The 20,362-nt window shown below is 49.6% G+C and overlaps 1 protein-coding gene across 1 annotated transcript in view; it reads right to left on the bottom strand.

Annotated features, from left to right (window-relative positions):
- Nucleotides 1–20,362, bottom strand: part of TRANK1 (tetratricopeptide repeat and ankyrin repeat containing 1) — a 47,290-nt gene that overhangs the window by 7,573 nt on the left and 19,355 nt on the right. Inside the window, exons 7-12 of the mRNA XM_049629048.1 lie at nt 15,378–15,524; nt 13,296–13,452; nt 10,720–10,808; nt 6,889–6,992; nt 6,645–6,777; nt 1,630–1,775 (exon numbers count right to left, since the gene is read on the bottom strand). Of these exons, the coding sequence (XP_049485005.1) occupies nt 1,630–1,775; nt 6,645–6,777; nt 6,889–6,992; nt 10,720–10,808; nt 13,296–13,452; nt 15,378–15,524 (776 nt within the window). The remainder of the gene's footprint in view (nt 1–1,629; nt 1,776–6,644; nt 6,778–6,888; nt 6,993–10,719; nt 10,809–13,295; nt 13,453–15,377; nt 15,525–20,362) is intronic.

The following is a 20,362-nucleotide window of genomic DNA, read 5'->3' as shown; positions in this document are numbered from 1 at the left end:
GCTGGCACCCTTTTATGGAGTGATAGTTTGTGTCCCCTGAAATTCATACATTCGAGCCCAATCTCCAGTGTGGTTGGATTTCGAGATGGGATCTCTAAAGGAAGTAGACTACGGTTAAATGAGGTCACAAAGGTGGAGTCCTGATCCAACAGGATTAGTGTCCTTATAAGAAGACACCAGAGAATGACCTGTCTTTTGCAGTCTCTCTCCATGTGGAAGTGCCAGGGAAAGGCCACCTGAGGACACAGTGAGAAGGTAGCCTTCTGTAAGCCAGGGAAAGAGCTCTCAGCAATAGCCCAACCGGCCGGAGCCTTGATCTTGGACTTCTAGCCTCCAAAACTAGGAGAAAATGAATTTCTGTTGTTTAAGCCCCTCAATCCATGGCATTTCGTTCTGGTTGCCTAAACAGACTACTACATACCCGTTGCATATATCATAAACGTAAGGGTACCAAAGACCCTCACGAAGGAATATGCTCACTTTACCAGCCGTGGCACAGAACACCTACTTTTCCATTTCCAAAACTAAAACTCGAGGTACTGGGCACCTTTATCGAGGTGCTGGTTACACAAGTAGATCTATGTTTTGAGAATTAGGTGCACCTTTTTGACTATATATTATACTTTAACAAAAGCTAACTTCCCAAAAACCTGAAGTTTGAACACCTGGGTCCGTTATGTTCATTTTGTCACATGCAGAATTTGGTAGAAAGCAAAGAAAATGTAGAACCAACCCACACCCTGCTTCTCCAGGAGCTGAGAGTAGACTCAAACAGAAACACAGAATAGCGGTCTCTGTCATTCTAGCTGCCCCATACCACCAAGAAGATCTCTTCGGGGCACCAGTAACATGCCATTTCTGTATTCCTTGTCAACCATTAGCCCTGCCCATCTCGACATCATCTTTGGAATATGAGCTAGATAAAGGCTCGAGAAGGCCTCCGGTGGGTCATGTGTGAAGCTTATGAGGGTATGTGAACATACATTTCGTACACATATGTATGACTGCATGGCTGAGGGTCTGCCCATAGGTCACGGTGAAGCAAAGGCCTGACTGCCCACTAGTGCACTTACCTTCATCCGTCCATTCAGCGAAATTGCTACCTCAGCAGGTAAGGGTAGAGGACAGAACCATCATTAAGCACAAAATTGCCATGTGTCTTATATACACACTTGTAACAAACCCTTCATCATCTTCTGCCTCTTCTCATGACACTGTGTCAAAGCTTATAAAGAGAGTAGAATATATTAAATGTGAATATATTAAGAGCGTGTATGTTAAAGGCACTGGAATGGCTGCCGATGAGAGAGTGGGAACGGAGACCGGCCATGACGAGGAAGAGGATGAACAAACTGAAACCAATGGTGACTCTGCTGGGAACTGGAGATTATATTCCACTCTTTTTCCTCCCGCACTTCCCATTCAGCTTCTCGGTTAATCCTTTAGGTTTGGTTCTTGCTTTCAAGGAGCTCTTGACCCAGCACCGAGGCCACCACTCGAGTGGAAGGAGGGCGACACAGGCAGGGCGCTTCAGAAGAGCGGAATAACACCCTCCAAGGCAGGCTGCCCCCAGAGAGCAGCGGGAGGGAGGGAGCGGGGTGGGGGAAGGGAGAGAATAAAACCACCTACTTTTCGGCTGCAATAGCAGCTTCTTCAAAAAGCTCCTGTTCACAGTACATTTTGAGTGCTAGATCGAATTCCTGGATCTGCTCAAAGCATCTGAAAGCATCTTTGTAGCACTGGCTTCGCTTATAGAAATAGGCCGCATCTTTTATCTAGGACAGAGTAAAATACACTCTTAGAGTATTCATAGCATAACTTTTGATCTTAAAAATAAGCCAATACCACGAACAATATGTCTGCTATTTGTTAGGACCCAGTGAAAAATGCTAAGACATAGGCGATATTAGGAAAACAATTTCTTTATATAAAATTACATAAAAATTATACATAAAATGTAATACATATTGTATTATACATATTATATATTGTATAGAATTATTTATAGAGAGAAAAATAAAGTTATATCCCAACCTCACACCATATACAAAATTAACCTTCAGATAGGATAAAGACCTAAATGTGAAAGCTATTGGATGAAAACATAGGAGAATATCTTTGTGACCTTGAGGTTAAAGAAAGTCTTCAATAAAACCCAAAACACATAAACTTCCTTTGATGGAATCAAAACTGCTGAACAAAGGGTATGTGAAATAAAGTTAACAGAGAGAGGGCAAACATGAACATCCAGACCAGCGCCATCAAATAGACCTTGCAGTGAAGATGGAAATATTCTACAGCTATGCTAGCCAATATGGTAGCCACTAAGCACGTGTGAAGAGTAAGCACGTGGAATGTGGGTAGCATAACTGAGGAACTGAATTTTTCATTTCATTCCATTTCCATTCATTTTAACTTTAATTTCCACATGTGGCTAATGGCTATCACATTTGACCAGACAGATCTAGAACATAAAATGGATTCTTTCGACCACAAGACAAAGACTTTCCTGAAATCACAACAGAAAAGTAGGCAAAGGATACAAACAGGCAGGTCACAGTGGGGGAAACTTGCGTGACTAACAAATCAATGAAGATGCTCAAGCTCACTGATAGAGAAACGTCGATTAAAACCACAGTGAGATACATCCATGAAATTGGCAAAAATTAGAAAACCAGAGCCCACTGAATGTGGTCAAGAACATGGGGCATGTGGAACCGTCCTGCACAGAGTGGTACGGCTGTTCTAGAAAGCAAAGTGGCTTCCACTTTCGCTTGGTGAAATTAAGTATATGTGTACCCTAGGGCCAGCAAGCCCATTTCCAGCAGTACCCAGGACTGGCAGGAGACGTGCTGTGCCACATAGTACTGTGTGTGGCAGCCGGGAGTTGGTGGCAACTTGGACGTTCACCGCTAGGGAAATGGAAAAGTCAAATACGGTGGATGCCCATTCTGGAAGACTATCAGGGGTCACAAGCCTGGCCGGACCTCAACACTATAGCAGGGGGTGGAAAGAGTGAAAACCAGAACAATATGCTATTTACAAAAGCTCAAAACATACATGTATAGAAAATACTAGAATTTGTTATTCAATTAGGCATGCATATGGGGATGACACGTTACATCCACTGGAATGGCTGCCAGTGACGAGAGAATGGGACCGGAGACTGGCCATGAAGAGGAAGAGGATGAACAGACAAAACCCAACAGTGGGTTTGCCGCGAACAGAAGATCATATCCCGCTCTTCCCCCCACACTTCCATCCAGCCCTTTGGTTAATCCTTTGTGCTCGGCTCTCGCAACGTTTCCGCAATTCCCCTTCCCGGCACCCCACCGCCATCATGGCAACCCAAATCACATCCACTGGCCTGTCTGCTTCTACTCTTGCTGCCTACAGACCCCCCGCAGAGCCTCCAAACAACGAGCTCCGTGTGGCTCCTGCCATCAGAACCTTCCACTGGCTCCCTGTCCCACGTCAACAAAATCCAGTCCCCACCACGGACTTGGAGGCCCTACATGACTTGCTCCTGCCGCCCTCTCTGGCTCATTTTACCACTTATACCCCACTCACTCTGCTCTGGCCCAACCAGCTTCCTTGCCGTTCTTCAAGCTCGCCCACACGCTCACACCTCGGGGGCTGCTGCCTGCAAGGACGCTTGGCCCACGATGCCCTCCAGGTGTTTGCACCGTCTCTGCTCACAAGACAGCTCCCTGCCCGCCCCCTGCCCAAAACAGCAACACCCGACACCCCTCTCCCCTCACCCAGCCTCATCACCACTGGCATCTTCTATGCTACTGGCTTGTCCGCCGTCCCTCTCCCACACTAGGAACGGAAGCTCTGTCAAGGCAGAGGCCCCTGTATTGTCGCCTACCGGCCACTGAGCACCCGCAGTGCCCGGCACACAGCCCGGGCGCGTCTGTTTGTTGAATAGTTCATTTCATAATTCTACCTACGGCACCTGAGGTCCAAAGAGAAAACAAAACCAAAATGAAATAAGCCAAAATATATTCCAGTCCCTCCAGTAAATTTTAGCTGGCTTTTATTTATCTAGACCATCTGCACCAAGTGCCAAAATTCAAAGAAGATTCAGGTATGGGGGTGTCTGGATGGCTCAGTCAGTGAAGCATCCAACCTTGGCTCAGGTCATGATCTCACGGTTTGTGGGTTCGAGCCCCGCGTCGGGCTCTGTGCTGAGAGCTCGGAGCCTGGAGCCTGCCTCCGATTCTGTGTCTCCCCCTCTCTCTCTGCCCCTCCCCTGCTTGCACTCTGTCTCTCTCTCTCAGGAAATAACTAAACATAAAAAACAAGGAAAGATTCGGGTGTGAGGTTCTTCTAAGTCCCGAGACCTCATAGAGCCGGGAGCATCTAGACCCATCTCGGCCACATGAATAAAACCCCATAACCGGATTACCTACCACCCCACCTCTTTCTTCCCCTGACAATGCTGATTACTCTGAAGGAAACCCCCCCCCCCCCCGTGTGAAGGCAGGCCCTGCCAGGTGCCAAGCGTGTGCCCAACCGGAGAGAGAGCAGAGGGCTGGTTCTATGCAGCAGCTCCCTGAGCGGAGGGCTCCCACCTGCCGTCCAGAGCAGGGGCCTTGAGAAGTTTCCGAGGGAGCCAATGTCGCTCTCAGGAAAAAGGCAAGAAGCGGATGAGGCAGAGGAATCCTTGCAAAATGGTCTTGCATCCCCAGGGTCCCCTCAAAAACACTTCTTGGCAGGGGTGACACACATTTAGGGGCTGGGAACAGGGGGGCAATTTGGTCTAAGGATACAGACGAAGGCTGCTGCCCAGCTGGTCAACGTGAATCGTGCCGGTTAGTGTGGCAGGATGACCACGTGAGGTCTGAGGCTGGCTGAGGGCTGCACACCCTTCCAGGGAGGGGGCTGGGACCAGACCCTTCCCTGGCTGGGGCTTGGAGCTGCTAGAATGTACTGGGGAGAGGAAGCAGACGAGGCTGCCACCGGTGGCCAAACCCGCGGAAGGGGAGCAGGGTGGCCTCCACGTTCTGAAGGTGCTGAAGTCCCGGAGGAGGGAGCACAGGCTATACTTATGGCCTCCTGGTCCCTGAGCCCCCTACTCTCAGAGGAAGAGCTCTCCAGGCTGGGGCTGGGGGTGGGGCGGTGGGCTAAATGAGTCGATAAGGAAAAGGTCTCTGACTCAGTCAAGGCGGGCACTGCTGGGCAAAAACGGGAAGCAAAGGCTGAGGCTGGTTCCCTGTAGTTGTCAGCGAGTAGGTCCAAGGTGGCGACACAGGGCATTGAGGATTTGGTAGCTAAGGAACGTGGAAAGGTTAGAAGCTACGCTAGTTCCCGGAATCTTAGGACCCAAACTCCCACCCAGAGGGGAATCCCTATCCCATCCCCGTCTCCCACACCCTAACAGGTCGCACACCCTAATAAATGTGGGGCCGGGCAGGCAGCACCATGAAGGCCTCATGCTCTTTACACTGACTTGGGGGCCACACTTCAAAGTCCCCAGCAGGTGCCGCTCCCTTCCCCATCCAATGCCCGGGATGCTCTGCACATCCAGGAGCTACTAGGTTTCACGGGGAGACGAGAGGCGTGGAAACCCACTTTCCTGCTGGAAAGCCTTTTACGTGGGGGAATACCGCAGCCCGAGCTGGGCATTCTAGAGCAAAGCTTCTCGAACCACCTCGCTCTACACCTCCCATCCCTCACAAGGGATACACTGAACGTGAACCGTGTGAGTTCAGATAATGCCGTACCGCACCCTTGAAAGCTGCTCCGAGAACAGACCTTAAAAGGTTTCATTGCGAGGGAAAACAATCTTTGTACGGTGATGGATGTTAACTCAACCTACTGTGGGCATCGCCTCGCAGCACGCACATGTATCGAATCATTACATCGTGCATCTACAACTGATAGTTTTCCATGCCAATTCTGTCTCGAGGAGAAAAAGGAATCGCCAAAAAAATCATCACCACTTGGATGTCACGGCAGTGCCGAACTGCCCTAACAGTCTCTCACTGGTCACTTTCACCTTTGGTGCTAATCTTGGTGCAGACACGTGAAATTGCGTGACCTGCCCGCCAGCCCGCTGACCCCGCAGTGAGTAGCTATGCTCTAGACCATTAGCTCTGCCCAACAGAGCTTTCCGCGATGATGGAAATGTTCTCGTAGCAATGCGCATTTGAAACGTGGCTAGTGGGACCGAGGAACTGAATTTCTTATTTTTCGACATTTTAATTAACTTAAATTATAAATTAAATAGCCACCTGTGGCTAGCGGCCCGCCAGATGGGTTGGCAACTAGAGCAGTGACCGAGAACGCGGGAAAACCGCCATGTCATGCCAGGCCATCGCCACAGGCAGACTCTGGCCTGGACAGGGAGGACAGGAAGTCAGGACTATGCCAAAGCCCATCGGCCCTTTGATTTGAACACTCGGCCCCTCTGTGACTGACACTGGATCGCAAACCTTCACACGGACGTGGACACGCACACACATCTTTGGAGCCGTGGAAACACTCGGGCGCGTGGAGAAAACGACTGCCCTGCAGTCCTCGGGGCTGCCGTGTCCCTCTTTGGAGGCCCGGGGCCCCTCCCTGACGCAAGCGGGGGCTGAGGGAGTCGGCTCCGGGGTGGCCCGGTTCTCCCAGCGACAGCGCAGGCTGGGCCTCACCTTCCCCAGCCTCTCGCACAGCTGGGCAGACAGCTGGAACTCCTTGGCGCAGCTCAGGCACTTGAGGCACAGCTTTGGCTCGTTGCACTCCAGATAGGTCTTGGCCAGTTCCAAGAACTCCACCTGCTTCTCCCTGGAGGAGGAGACAAAACAGAGTGCCCGCGGACCGGCGACGGAGCCCCCGCTAGGTTTCACCCGCGGCTCTCACCAGAGCAGCCCCGAGATGACCCCCCGGGACTCTTACTTGGGGCTGACTTTCTTGGATTTCATGTTCAGGGCGGTGTTGTGGGCCAGGGCCAGCTTCTCCTTCTCAAACGCACCTCCTTTTTGGTAACACTTGGCTGCCACCTGGAACGGGCAGAAGGCTTTGATTCCCAACAAGGAACTGGAGGTGACGTACGGAACGAGGGTTAAACACACGCACGCGCGCGCGTACACACACACGCACACGCCCGTGTGTGCACCGACAAGGGAGTGAGTCTCACCCCGGCCCAGCCTGAGGGGAGGAGCCGGAACGTGCCAATGAGCTGAAGAAAACGACCTCACGGGACAAAGCCCAGTAACGTTACCAGCGAACCCTTCCCATTCAAAGGTTCCTTTTGGAAGTGCCCAGAATCCATGGAAAAGGGATTCAGGACCTAGTTTTACAGACCGCCGTAAGTAACACCCTCACTTAATCTTCCAAAAGCCACGTGTGAGAAGCTTCATCGGTCTCGTCGTATGCACTAGCAACCTCAGGTCAGAGACACGGAGCGTTGGCCCAAAGGCACCCACACAGGTTTTTTCTAGTCCGGAACCACAATAGCTACCTGGGAGTGTTGGTGGAAGAGCCGGGAACACAGAAAGGGGGGTAGGGATGGGGATAGAGACGGGGATCTTCTGAAAGATAACTGGCCAGACCCCCGGGTCATGCGCCTCTGTGTTGAGCGCGTAGAAGGTGGGCATAAAAGCATCACAGGAGAATGGCCTGGACCCCCATCCCGGCCTGCAGAAAGCTGCTTTTCTAAAATAGGAATGCTGACGCCACGTCTCAGCGCACAGGCTACAGGGCAAAAAGTCAGGTTTGGTCCAGCAGGTAAAGATTAGGTCTCAGCGTGAGCGAGGGAAGGATTAAGTAGATGGGACAACATCTTGTTCCCTCAGGCTCTTTGCTTCAGCCTCCCCAGCCTCATGGGCCTCCTTGCATTCCAATGACCTGTGCCACACTCCTGGCAACCACCCGGCCTTTGCACATGCTGCTCCTAACTGAAACGCTCTCCCGTTCCTTCTCTGCCCAGTTAACTTCACTCAGCCCATAGGACTCAGCTCAAGGCTCCTACTTGGAGCATCCTTCCTGGCCAACCTGTCCAGGACAGCTGGTTCTAAGGGCAGCTCATCTCTCATCTGTGACACGTGCAGCAGGAGGGGCCGTGAGCCCTTCCGTGTGTGTCCTGCTCACCATCATATCCCTGCAACCTAAACGCAATGTTTGGCCAGTAGTTCAACAGGAGCTTATCGAGTGAATGAACCTCTAGTGGTTGCCATTTATATGGTGGTTCTGGAACATTCACTGACATGCAGCCAAAAACTCAATAAACAACCTGGGTCCTGAAGTCCTTTCGCGGAGTCAAAACAAAATCAGGTGAGGAGAAAGCTTTTTATAGCATTCTCGTCGGGGCCAGCTCCCATAAAAAGATTTTAGATTCGAACGTTCAAAAGGTCTTTTTAAAGGGCTAAAGAACTAGAGGGACCCCTGGGTGGCTCAGTCGGTTAAGCTCCGACTTCGGCTCAGGTCACGATCTCCTGGTTCGTGAGTTCGAGCCCCGCGTCGGGCTCTGTGCTGACAGCTCGGAGCCTGGAGCCTGCTTTGGATCCTGTGTCTCCCTCTCTCTCTGCCCCTCTCCTGCTTGCTCTCTTTCTCTCTCTCTCAAAAATAAAATAAACATTAATAATAACAATAATAATTTAAAAAGGGCTAAAGACATGGAAATGCTTGGGCGACATGTATAGGTTACACCAACACTGTTCTGAAGGGAGTAAAGGGAAAGACTGTCTAGTTTTCCAAGTTCATATCCATACCTGCTGCCCATATTTCCCCTCTCTGCTGCTGCCCCCAAAGAGAATCTTGGTTTTATAACAGCATCCAAGTTATAACAAAGATGGGCAGTGGGTAAAGTTTCAGAGCTCTGTCCACTTCTGGCAGCTAAATCCTACATATTCACCCCTTAGGACTGATCGCAAGGTGGCGACAGTCCTTCAGTGCTCCCGGTAGCGGTCCACACCCCTTCACAGTATAATTCTGCAGCTTTTCCCAAGACTGCTGCCTATGTCTCCTCCCTTCAGATCTGGGCTGTGACCTACTCTGGCCAACACAACACAGCCAAGTAATACAGGGCCAGCTCCGAGGCCAGGCTTCAGGGGGCCTCATGGGCTTCTCTACTCTTTGCTTCGTTCTGTTTTTAATGTAATTTATTGTCAAGTTGGCTAACATACAGCGTTACATACAGAGATTCCCGTGATTCATCGCTTACACACAACACCCAGTGCTCCTCCCCCCAGGTGCCCTCCTCAATGCCCATCACCCGTTTTCCCCTCTTCCCCGCCCCCCACATCAACCCTCAGTTTGTTCTCTGTATTTAAGGGTCTCTTATGGTTTGCCTCCCTCTCTACTCGGAATGCTGCTCAGCCCAGGCTCATCTGCTGGACGATGAGGGGCCCGTGTCCCCATTCACCCCCATCACCTGAGCCAAATGCCAACTAACCCCCAGAAGCCAACCTGCTTGCCGACTGGCTGCTGAGTTCAGACGTGGGTGGCCTGGCTGAGACTTACAGGAGCTACAGCCGAACTCGGCTGCGGGTTAGCTGCCCACAGCACTCCCCGCTCCCTCCCATGCGTCATGGCAGAGCCCGCCTTCCATGAAGGGCTGAGACCGCAGGATGGGACTGCCCTCCCAGACTCCCTTGCACCAGGCGTGGGCACGTGACCTAGTACCGAGCAGTGAGATGTCAGAAGAAGTCCACGGGGGACTTCCTGATAAAGAAAGAGAGCCCTGAGAAGAAAAGTGCCTGCCCTCAGCCCTGCTTGGGTTGCTGCTGGGGAGGATGGGCTGCTTAGCCACCTGCTGCAGTCATCATGTCACCTGACAAGCTGCAGATGACACAGGGAAGACACGGAATGAGACGGGGCCCAAGATGAGCTTGTTGGGCTGAAGGTGTCTGTGCCTTGTAGGTGGAGACATCGTTACCACCGCATCACGGGAAACACACAGGCCCTGGGGCCTCACCTGAGACCGTGTGATGGGTAGGGATGCTGACCGTGGGAGAGGGATGGGGCTTCTCACGCTGGCTTCAATACTTCAAAAGGACCAGCAGCGATAACGTTGCCCGGAGGAAGGCTGCTCATGCTGGCAACACGGCTCGTGGCCCAGAATTGGTCAACTGAGTCTGGTGATAAAGCTTAACCCATGCTCACTAGCCCCAGACTGGCAGTCAGGTCCATGTCGGATCAGTTTGAGAAACCAGTGACCAACCTGTTACTGTTTTATTTCCTTTAACGTTTATTTATTATTTCCTTTGGGAGAAAGAGACACGGGGAGGGGCGCAGAGAGAGAAACCCAAGCAGGCTCTGCCCTGTCAGCGTGGTTCACCATCTCACTGGCTCATGAGATCATGACCGGAGCTGAAATCAAGAGTCGGCCGCTCCACCTACTGAGCCACCCAGGCGCCCCCAATCTGCTACTATTTTAAAACGCGGTGGGATGACAGCAAAAAAAGTGGAAACGAAGAGCACAGGAGGAAAAGAAAATTAACAGAAGGGTCTGTGGGTGGGGCGGAAGCCATGACACTCCCTCTTCCTACTGGTACATGCTGGCACTTGGCCACAGGGAAGGGACGTCACCCTTGCACTGGGGAAGGAGCAGGACAGGAAGCTCACTTCATCGCGGGGCGACCTGATGTTTCGGAAGAAGTAGCACAACAGCCATAACCTTTGCCCTATCCTGGTGATAAGCTGGATGGCGGAAAACCTGCCTGTGAGGCCTTGATGAGGTCCCCAGTCACAAAGACCTCACCCCCAGGCTCCTGGTCCAGCACTTACCTTCCAGCACTGGTGTTTAGCATAATATTCTCCTTGCGCGATCCATTCCTCAGGGGTTGAGGTCTTAACAAACATGCTGTCATCAAAGTCTGAAATGAAAAAGAAAAGTGGGTTTGCTTCTCTGGGCATTCATTCCCTTAAATGTGCTCTTATGGGCTGAAGTTTGCCCCCCTCCCTCACCCCAAAAATGTATATGTTGCAGCCCTAACCCCCAGGGCCTCCGAATGTGATGATACTCGGAGGCAGGGCCTTGCAAGAAGTTAGTAAGTTAAAAGGAGGCTGTTAGGGTGGATCCTAATCCGATCTATGTCCTTATTAGAAGGGAGATTAACACGGAGAAAGAGGGGCTCACACGGAGGGAAAACCATCGACAAGCCAAGGAGAGAGGCCTCAGAAGAGGTCTGATCAAGGTGCTGACACTGTGAACATTAAAAAAAAATCTTTTTTTAAAGCGAAGTCTATTCCTCCTTAAAAATCCAAAGCCATGTAGCTCTTAGCAAACTCCCACACAGGGGCTTTAGCAAGGAACAAGGTAGGAGTGCTTTACAGTGTTTTCAAACGCCCAGACTTTGCCCTCATGGTAAGCAGCGTGTCGCATCCCCATTGGTGGACGCAGACTATCGCAGCCACCTGCTGTCGGGCCTTTCTGTCGTCACATTAGCCTGCTGGAGACTAGATCACACCCCTCCTGCAGCCCCGGAGCATCACCAGCAGTGGGCAACCCTCTCTGCTGGTTCTGAGCCACAGCTGCAGGAAGTACATGAAAGACTGAATACCAGCACCAGGCTGAGAGGCCAATCTGGGCTAGAGGGGTCCGGGATCCCCGGGCCCGTGGATATCAACGGGGGCAGCAAGGCGGACATGCCAGCTTCGTTTAAAAGGTGCAAAATCCTTCCCGCCAGCCCTCTGGCCATGCCCTGCAGCAGTGAGTGCAAAGACAACTTCGCAGCGTCTTGTCCTGACTCCCCGAGTGCTGTCAGCACCCGGGGGACATTTTACCTTCACAGCAGAGCTCCACAGTAGCTCGGCACAGGGCAGTGAACTCTGCCGGCCCATGAGGAAGAAACCCAAAAAACACAGTCACTGCGCTCAGCCCAAGCTCCCCTGCACAGTGGGAACAGATGTTCTCACAGACTTTCCCATGTGCAACTTACAACACAGCAAAGACTGCCCTTTTCTTGTATTCTTCATGCACCAAGATGGAAAATAAATTGTGATCTGGTTTCATTCTGAATGTTTAAATTAAGGAAAATTGCCTCTCCTGATGATCTTTTATAACAGGTGCCAAAATCTATTTTGAGACCAAAAGGAGTTTGCGCTGCAGGAAAGGCCAAGAACAACCATGGGAGGCCAGCCCACTCGCTCCCTTTTCGCTGAAGAAGTGAAAGCCCGGGGTGAGACAGTGTGCCTGAACAAGGTCACGTGGCCGCATAGGTAGAAAGTTCTAATGAGAAGCTAGGGTTTTTTAACTCCAAGACTTCAACTTCCCCTGTTACACCTAACCACCGGGGCCCAGGAATAGAACGTCTCACCCTGGTCCCCAGCTGAGCCATTGGCTGTAACCAGAAATAGTCTCCATACAACTGGCTGGAAAATGTTCAGCAAATCAGCAGACCTCTGCACCGTAGCTGAGCCCTGCGCCTCCCCCCATCCTTGGAGAAATTAACTGTGGCCTAGAGGAGCCAACTCAACAGCTAACCCACAAGAAAGACAGCAATTTTCTCCTTTATGAAGGGCTGATTGTTTCTCCGTTAGTTCTCCTACCGGGAGACCTCCATTCCGGTTTTTAATTAGCCAGTCTCTGTAAGTTATCACAACAACACACAATATTGGTTTGGCTTTCTCAACACTGCAAACAGCACAGAAGGGAAAAAGTAGAAGGCATCTATGTCTACTCAACAACCCACACTCACGTGTCGCAGGACCAGAGGAGCCGCCATAAACAGCTCCTCGTTGGTGGACACTTGACACTTAGGTTGTTTTAGTTTCTGATAATTACAAATGGTGCTGTGATGAACACTCTTGTGCATAAATTTTTGAGGTTTCATACAGGAATGTTCTAGAACAGTCTCCTAGAACAAGAATTGCTGAGTCACTTTTAAAGCTGCACATTCTTTATTTTGATGGGTATCGCCAATCAGCTGTCCAAAGACCATAGCAATTTGTGTTCCCCCAACAGAGCCTATTTCTTCTCACCCTCGCCCATGACCCTCACTTTTGCTTTTTTTTTAAGTAGGCTCCACACCCAACATGGGGCTTGAACTCACGACCCTGAGGTCAAGAGTCAGATGCTCTACTGACTGAGCCAGCCAGGTGCCCTCCGTGACCTTCACTTTCAAAGGACCAATAAAAGATCTTCCCTGCAGGAGTTAACCTCCCCCCATCCCATTACAACCACACTTTCCCACATACCTTAGCGGTAAATACGAATGCTCATTTCTCAGAAGAATGTGCAAAGGAAAGAAAGCACGCTCTCAAAAACCTATACCCTGTATAGGTTTCACGGGTATCGTAAGAAGAAGTCAGGGGTAACGGGTTTTGTATCCAACAGCCAGAAGAGTTTAAGGAGATCTCACCTTTATTTTCATCTGTCTTCACAACCTGGACAAAATTTCTTCTCATGAAATATTTGAAAGCAGGAGCCCGCTTCTCTGGGTTTTCGTCAAAGATCCAGAGGTTGACCCGGGCCCGTGTGATAGCAGTATATAGCTGCTTCAGCTCTCCGTTGAGGAGCTAAATCGAGGACAAAGACAGACAGCCTCTTGTTTAAACCTTCAACGCAATACACTTCGATGGGCTTACTCATGTGGGTGAAACACAAAAAGCCAACGTCAGTATAGCCCAGGCACGGGCGGGACACGAGGAACTCAACTGTGGTCACAGCACAGGTAAGCAGAGCTCTAACAAGGGAGCACAACCCTAGCACGGGACTGCCCTTGGACCTAACGTAATTTTATATTTTGAAATATTTACAGGTGCATAGGGAGTTCCAAAGACAGTGTAGAGAAGTCCCACACACCTTTCCTTCAAGTTTTCCCAATGGTTACATCTTACACAATTACTGTAACTTACTTTTAAAAATTAAGCCACTCATACACGTCTATGACCACTGTCATTAGTACAAAATTACTCATGACCTGTGCCACGCTTGAGGGCTACAGATATAAGGGTATTATGATTTGAGCGTGGAGAAGGCCTACTTAATTAAATAATGCACATTTCAAGACAAGAGCCGATTTGTGGCTACCTAGAGGTTTGCATAGCTTGGCAGTGATTTAACTTCTGATTCTGCAGTGCCCGATGACTGCTACTCTGCTTGGTTGTTTTGCACTTTGCATGAGACGTTAAACTAGGGCAGGAGTTTCTCCCAAAATTTTTGGTTTTGCTGGTTCAATTTTCTGTGATGTTGCCCTTACTCTCTTGAGGCCCCATCAACCTCCCCCGGTCAAAAACTCTGCAGAACTGTTCAGGTTTAGCCTCTTTCTCAGTGAGGTAGCTGGGGTGTAGGGAAGGGGAAGCCAGGTCCCTTAACAGTATATGCGTGCATAATCTGCCACCCCAAAATGTGGATTACCATCTCTTTGGCATGTGGATTATTATTATTCTTTTTGAGAGAGAGATAAAGAGAGAGGGCATAGTGAGCGAGAGGCAGAGAGAGAGGGAGGGAAAGAAAGAGAGAGAAGCAGGACTCACCCAAAGCAGGGCTCGTGCTCATCCGACATTGGACTCGAACTCACAAACTGTGAGATCATGACCTGAGCTGAAGTCAGATGCTTAATGACTGAGCCATCCAGGCACCCTGGGCCAATTATTTTTAAGAAACGAAAGGCTCAGGAAGAAACTTTGACCTTCTCCCTGACTGCCTAAAAGAATGTAGACAGAGGACCTGCTCCAGGAAGGGGCCAATCACCAGAGACAAGTACAGTATAATATGAACAAGGGGTGGTAAACAGGAACAATGGTAGCAAACTCTGTGTAAATTCCTTTCTGTGTCCCATTGTTTCTGGATGACCCAGCAAACATTTGCTTACCAAACGTTTATCTTTTTCATCTTCTTGTGAATTACTTTCTTTCCCTTTGAAGCCCTAAAGCCCTACCCCCTTCTCCTTGGTTCAGGGTGACGTATACACCTCATTTTGCTTGTTTTTGGAATCTCAGGTCTATGTCAATTTGCTGTACATACATAATTAAGTTTTGTTGTCTTCTGTTAATCTATCTCGTGTCGATTTAATGTTTAGACCAACTAGAAGATAGAAGAATCCTCAAATGTATAGAAAACTTTTTCTCCCCAACAACAGTTAAGGCTGGTATACAAGTCTCTATTAACCATTGTCCTGCATTTCACGTCTGAGTTCCCTGTTGGCAACATCAAAATTTCCAAAGAGAGCTGAGTGCCAGAGATGGATAGAAAGAACAAGCCTCCCCCTTCCACGTTCAAGAGAGTGCCCCACCCACCAAGCCCCACTCTCTGTTGAGAAAAGAGAGTTTGCCAACACTGAGATCCCTGCCATGCCCACTCCCATCCTCCACTTGCCATTGCTGACGTACAAAAAAAACCAGTCAAGTACCAGACTCTGTTTTCAACCTCGTCTTCTCATCCAAACCTTGTTTACTGCCTCCCCATCAAACCAGCGTGTGGACAAATGGCAGAAAATCACCTTGTACATTTCTGGATTCATCACAACAGACCGACCCTGAGAGGAGCTGGGTTTTTCCAGGGGCACTTCAATCAGTGGCCGGTTTTCCTGTCTGGAGTCGGATGATGAAGGTGTAAATGAGGAAATGATCTTCCATTCCTTGTAAGCCTGAACAACAAGGACAAATTAGAGACCAAGAGAATATGCTTTTGAACTGTACACACAGCTTCATGGTGAATTAAGCCCCCTTTTCCTGGCCTGGGGCCCTCAGCCCCAGCTGTAAGGAGGCGGCCATCCTATGGCCTCAGTTGGGGGGACCTCAGGTTGCACAGGCAGGGAACGGGGAAGCCACCATGAAAACTCCCCCGGACACTCGGCCAAGACAGCTGAGAAGCCAGGCACACGTGCCCACTTCCAGAAGGAATGCTAAGCACCCAGGAAGTTTCTTGTTTCAGTAACTTCAGCAAGCAGTAGGGAGGGAGGAATCCAGTGTCCTTCACCCCTTTTCACAACGTGTTAGAGATGCCACTTAGTGTCAGCTGTGAAGACATATATGACAACACTTCTAACTATTCAAGCAAAGATGGAACAACATTCAGGAACTGTGGACACAGTAGAATGATGTCGGAAAGAACATATTTATATCTCAGTTCTTTCTCTTCTCAGCTATGTGACCTCAGACAAATTGTTTATTTGTTTCCGCTGGTCTCCCACTCCTGCTCTGAAAAATGGGGGTGATAGAACTACCCAAGTTTGGGGGGAAATAAAAGGAGATCATCAACGTCAAGTGTCTAACAATACGATGCTTGACAAGGAGTTGATATTTTAGCCACGCGTCCCTTTATCCAAACTCATACCACAAAGTGACTACGTAGACCAGAAGTTGGCAAGTTTTTTTCTCTAAATGGTCAGGTGATGAATATTTTAGGTTTTGCGGGCCATGTGGCCTCTGTCACCACTACTCAACTCTGCCTTTATGATGCAAAACCAGCCAGAGTCAATTATGTAGATGTATGGGCATGGTGTGTTCCAATAAAACATTGTTTTCCAACACTGAAACTGAATTGAATGCGATTTCCATGTGTCATGTCATATTATCTTCCTTGGATTTTCTTTCTAACCATTTAAAAATGTAAAAACCACTGTTAGGCCACAGGCGGTACAAAAGTAGACAGTAGGCTGGATTTGGCCGTCACGGCTGGCAGACCGTGGCGAAGCTAAAGTGCCCAGAATACATGCCGGACTTAGAGGGCAGAATTCCCATGAAATTTCAGATTTCAGACTTTACTGCGTCTTGGGAAAGTGGCTAGTTAACTGTCCCTAGCCTTTACCTTTTCCATTTATAAAATGGTGCTACCCAACGTGGATGGAACTGGAGAGCGTTGTGCTAAGTGAAATAAGTCATACAGAGAAAGACAGATAACACATGTTTTCACTCTTATGTGGCTCCTGAGAAACTTAACAGAAGACCAGGGGGGAGGAGAAGGGAGAAAAAAGAAAAAAAAAAAAAGAGGTTAGAGTGGGAGAGAGAGCCAAAATAAGAGACTCTTAAAAACTGAGAATAGGGGCGCCTGGGTGGCTCAGTCGGTTGGGCGTCCGACTTCGGCTCAGGTCATGATCTCACACTCCGTGAGTTCAAGCCCCGCGTCAGGCTCTGTGCTGACCGCTCAGAGCCTGGAGCCTGTTTCAGATTCTGTGTCTCCCTCTCTCTCTGCCCGTCCCCTGTTCATGCTCTGTCTCTCTCTGTCTCAAAAATAAATAAACGTTTAAAAAAAAAAAACAAAAAACAAAAAACTGAGAATAAACTGAGGGTGGATGGGGGATGGGAGGGAGGGGAGGGTGGGTGAGGGGCACGGAGGAGGGCACCTGTTGGGAGAAGCACTGGGTGTTGTATGGAAACCAATTTGACAATAAATTTCATATTAAATAATAATAATAATAATAAAATAAAATAAAAATTCATCCTTTGAGTGACAATAAATAAATAAATAAATAAATAAATAAATCACATGGTGCTACCTTCTCAAGAACGATGAAAACATGAAGCAGAATACGGTTCATGACGTCCCTCAAGTCACTCCAGGACTTACGCTATAGAAGTATTAGGGTAAATGCTTTATACGCTGCCTACTACGTAAAAATGGCCACGCTACTAACCAATTGTGAGATGAATCACCACGCTCTGAACGAGATGTGAATCATGTAATCATTTGAGTGGTTGGAAGTTTAAAAAAAAAAAAAAGCCTTCCAGACGTCCTTATGACTATGGGCCTTACAGAGCCGCTCACGGTCACTGAATTGCGTGCCAACGAAGGCAGGCAAAAGACACAAGTGTTCTGACATGTGCGAGGCTCTCCTGGGGGACAGCGCGAGGAGCAGACCGGCTGACCTTAGAAGGGCTTGTGAAGCACCAGCTTATTTTAAAACCGCTGAATGAGGAGCAAAGCCACTCATCGGGCACGTGACTAACCCGCCTCCAGGAATAAAACACACTTTACTTTCAAGACAGGGCCTTTGAGGAGTGAGCACATGTCTTTGTGGCAAGAATCCGGGCCTCCAGCACCTCTGAGCATCAAAGAAGCAGGATTTAACTCTTCCAGCTCCTTCTACTGGGACTGAGAATTGGGAAGGCCAAAGGTGGGCCTGTTCTCTAAGTGATTAACCCATAAAAGCTGTGGTTTCCAAAGTCCCTCCCGTCCTCTTCACAGGCCAGGGTGAAGGAAAGGAGTCCCCACGGGGGCAGAGTAAACGGCAGGCACCCTTCCAAGTCCCCACAGGAGGAGAGTGTGGGGGTGACTGGGAGAATGACTGCTGCTCCCCCCAGTTGAGGCCAGATCCTAGAAGAGAAGGGTTTGGTGTAACCATTCTTGGTCCCTTTCCCGTCTCAGAAGATGGCCCTGGCACCTACAGTTGAACAGGTCACAACAAATCCTCCAGACCGAAGACTCACAAACGAGGGCAACAAGAACTCCCCACCCCCCACATACACACGCTCAAAGAGAGTGTCTGCCAGAAACACAAACTGGGGGTAGAAGAAGAGGCCAGGGATGGAGAAGGGAACTCTCCACGGTCGCCCGTATCAAAACACCATTGCTCTGCAGCAGCCTTCAGCCAGTCACCCCGAAGGAAACCCCACATGAGGAGCCAGACTATAGGCGACTGAAGACTTAAGTGATCCCTGTCTTTCCTCTGCTTTAATTAAAGCATTTCCTCTCATTTAGAAATGAGACGTTTGTTGGGCTTGAGTTTGTCCGTGATAACAGGGGGTGTGCTCTGTGCCGGGGAAGGCATGGTTACATCCCCCGGGAACGGAGAAGCACCCCATCAGAAGCCTTTTTAGAAATCTTATCGCATGCACAGATGAAGTGGCGGTTACCAAAAGATTCCATTTGGCATTATTTTCGTTTCATGCGACAAACGGAGCCATTGGTGGGAGCACAGGGCCAAGATGTCTTCGCCTTTGTCATTTCCAGGATCAAGGTGAGACAGGATAACTGGATTTTTCTTTCACAAGTAGAACCGACCACAAGTTACAGATCCCTAGGCCCACAGCTCCTCAGGCTTCTTACTGGCACAAGCATACAGCCGGCACTTAATAAAGGACAGGAACAACAAAGTCTTACCCCTTCCTCTTTCAGCAGAGCCTCGGTCCAACCATGACCAATGGATGTATTATGAGAAGAAAAGAGTTAGTTCTCAGAGATTAAAAACGGTTCCAGGGTCAGTGAGAGTGCATCTGATTGCCTTAGCAAAAGTCAATAGAAAAAGAATGCACTTAAGGTCTGGCAATGTCATACTCATCGTGGAAGATTCTGGAAGCCCATTTGCATGCGGGGCTTTAAAAGGAAAGGAGTACAGAGGAAAGATCTCGAGACTCAGAACTGAAAGCATCTGGCACCTACATCATGACTATTTTCCCACAACCCTCAGCTCTACCTGTAGAATGAGGGTGATGAAAATACACACAACCTCAGAGGGTTAGAGGAGGATGACGGGAAACAAGGCCTTCAAAAAGTACTTCATAAGCCGTAAAGTACCCATAGCAATATTAGTCCTAGGTACCATCAAGGCAATCATATTTTTTAAAAGACCGGAAAGAAAACGCTAAGGACCTCATGTGAACGGTCAGTTCCGGGACAGATTTTAAGGTGTCAAAGCTAACAGTGCTCCTAAATCAAGTACGAAAAACAGCCCCTTCAAGCATGCACGTGTGCAGTGGGAAGTCTGCAACAGGGACAAGGACACAGCCAGCTACGTCCCCAGAGAAGACCCCACAGCACAGTCGGCATCCAGCCTGAGCCCCCATCAAAAGAGAGTGGTGAAGAGAAACCAGCGGCTCGAGTTGCTGACTCTACCCACGGTGTACTGAGCTTGGGAAGAAAGACCCTCCCAAGGACTCGGGAGCCAAGTCAAAGCAGTGGGCTGGCACGGAGGTCACTGGGGGTCAACCCAGGGACTCTTTCACCGCTATCGTCTACACGGGCCGCAAGCAGTGGTGAAGCCATGCCAGAAGGGAGCTCCCAGGCGGGGCAGCTGTCCTCATCCCCCACATTACCTGATGCAGTGGGCAGGAACCAAGCCTCATTTGTCTTCCCGGAGTTTTCTCTTTCTATGAACTGAACTTGCCCAGTTCTGTCCTCATAGGGTGGACACTGCTAACCTTGCCTTCCTTTGTAAGGCTCTCCTTAGAGCTCACTCCAACTGGAGCATCCTTGGGAGTCAAGGATAACAGAGCTAGTGAAAACTGGAAGCTGGCGCTTGGGTACCAGGCACTCGGAAGAAGATGAATACAAGAGAGTAGGGCAGGGCGAACCAGCCCGACACACTAGAAAACCACCCGCAGCCATTGACAAAACCCGTATCCAAACACAACAAGGCCCCCCCACCCAAAATGGATGATGCTCTAAAACGGAAACCAGTACCTGTGACAGACTCACTTCTACTCAGCTCCAAGTTGCCTCTCCCAGAGCGGAAGCCCAGCTCATACATACGCATGCACAGCGTGA

Source organism: Panthera uncia, chromosome C2, assembly GCF_023721935.1.
Source record: "Panthera uncia isolate 11264 chromosome C2, Puncia_PCG_1.0, whole genome shotgun sequence".
Classification (NCBI taxonomy): domain Eukaryota; kingdom Metazoa; phylum Chordata; class Mammalia; order Carnivora; family Felidae; genus Panthera; species Panthera uncia.
The sequence above is the reverse complement of the archived record's forward strand: the minus strand, read 5'-3'. Positions and strand labels throughout refer to the sequence as shown.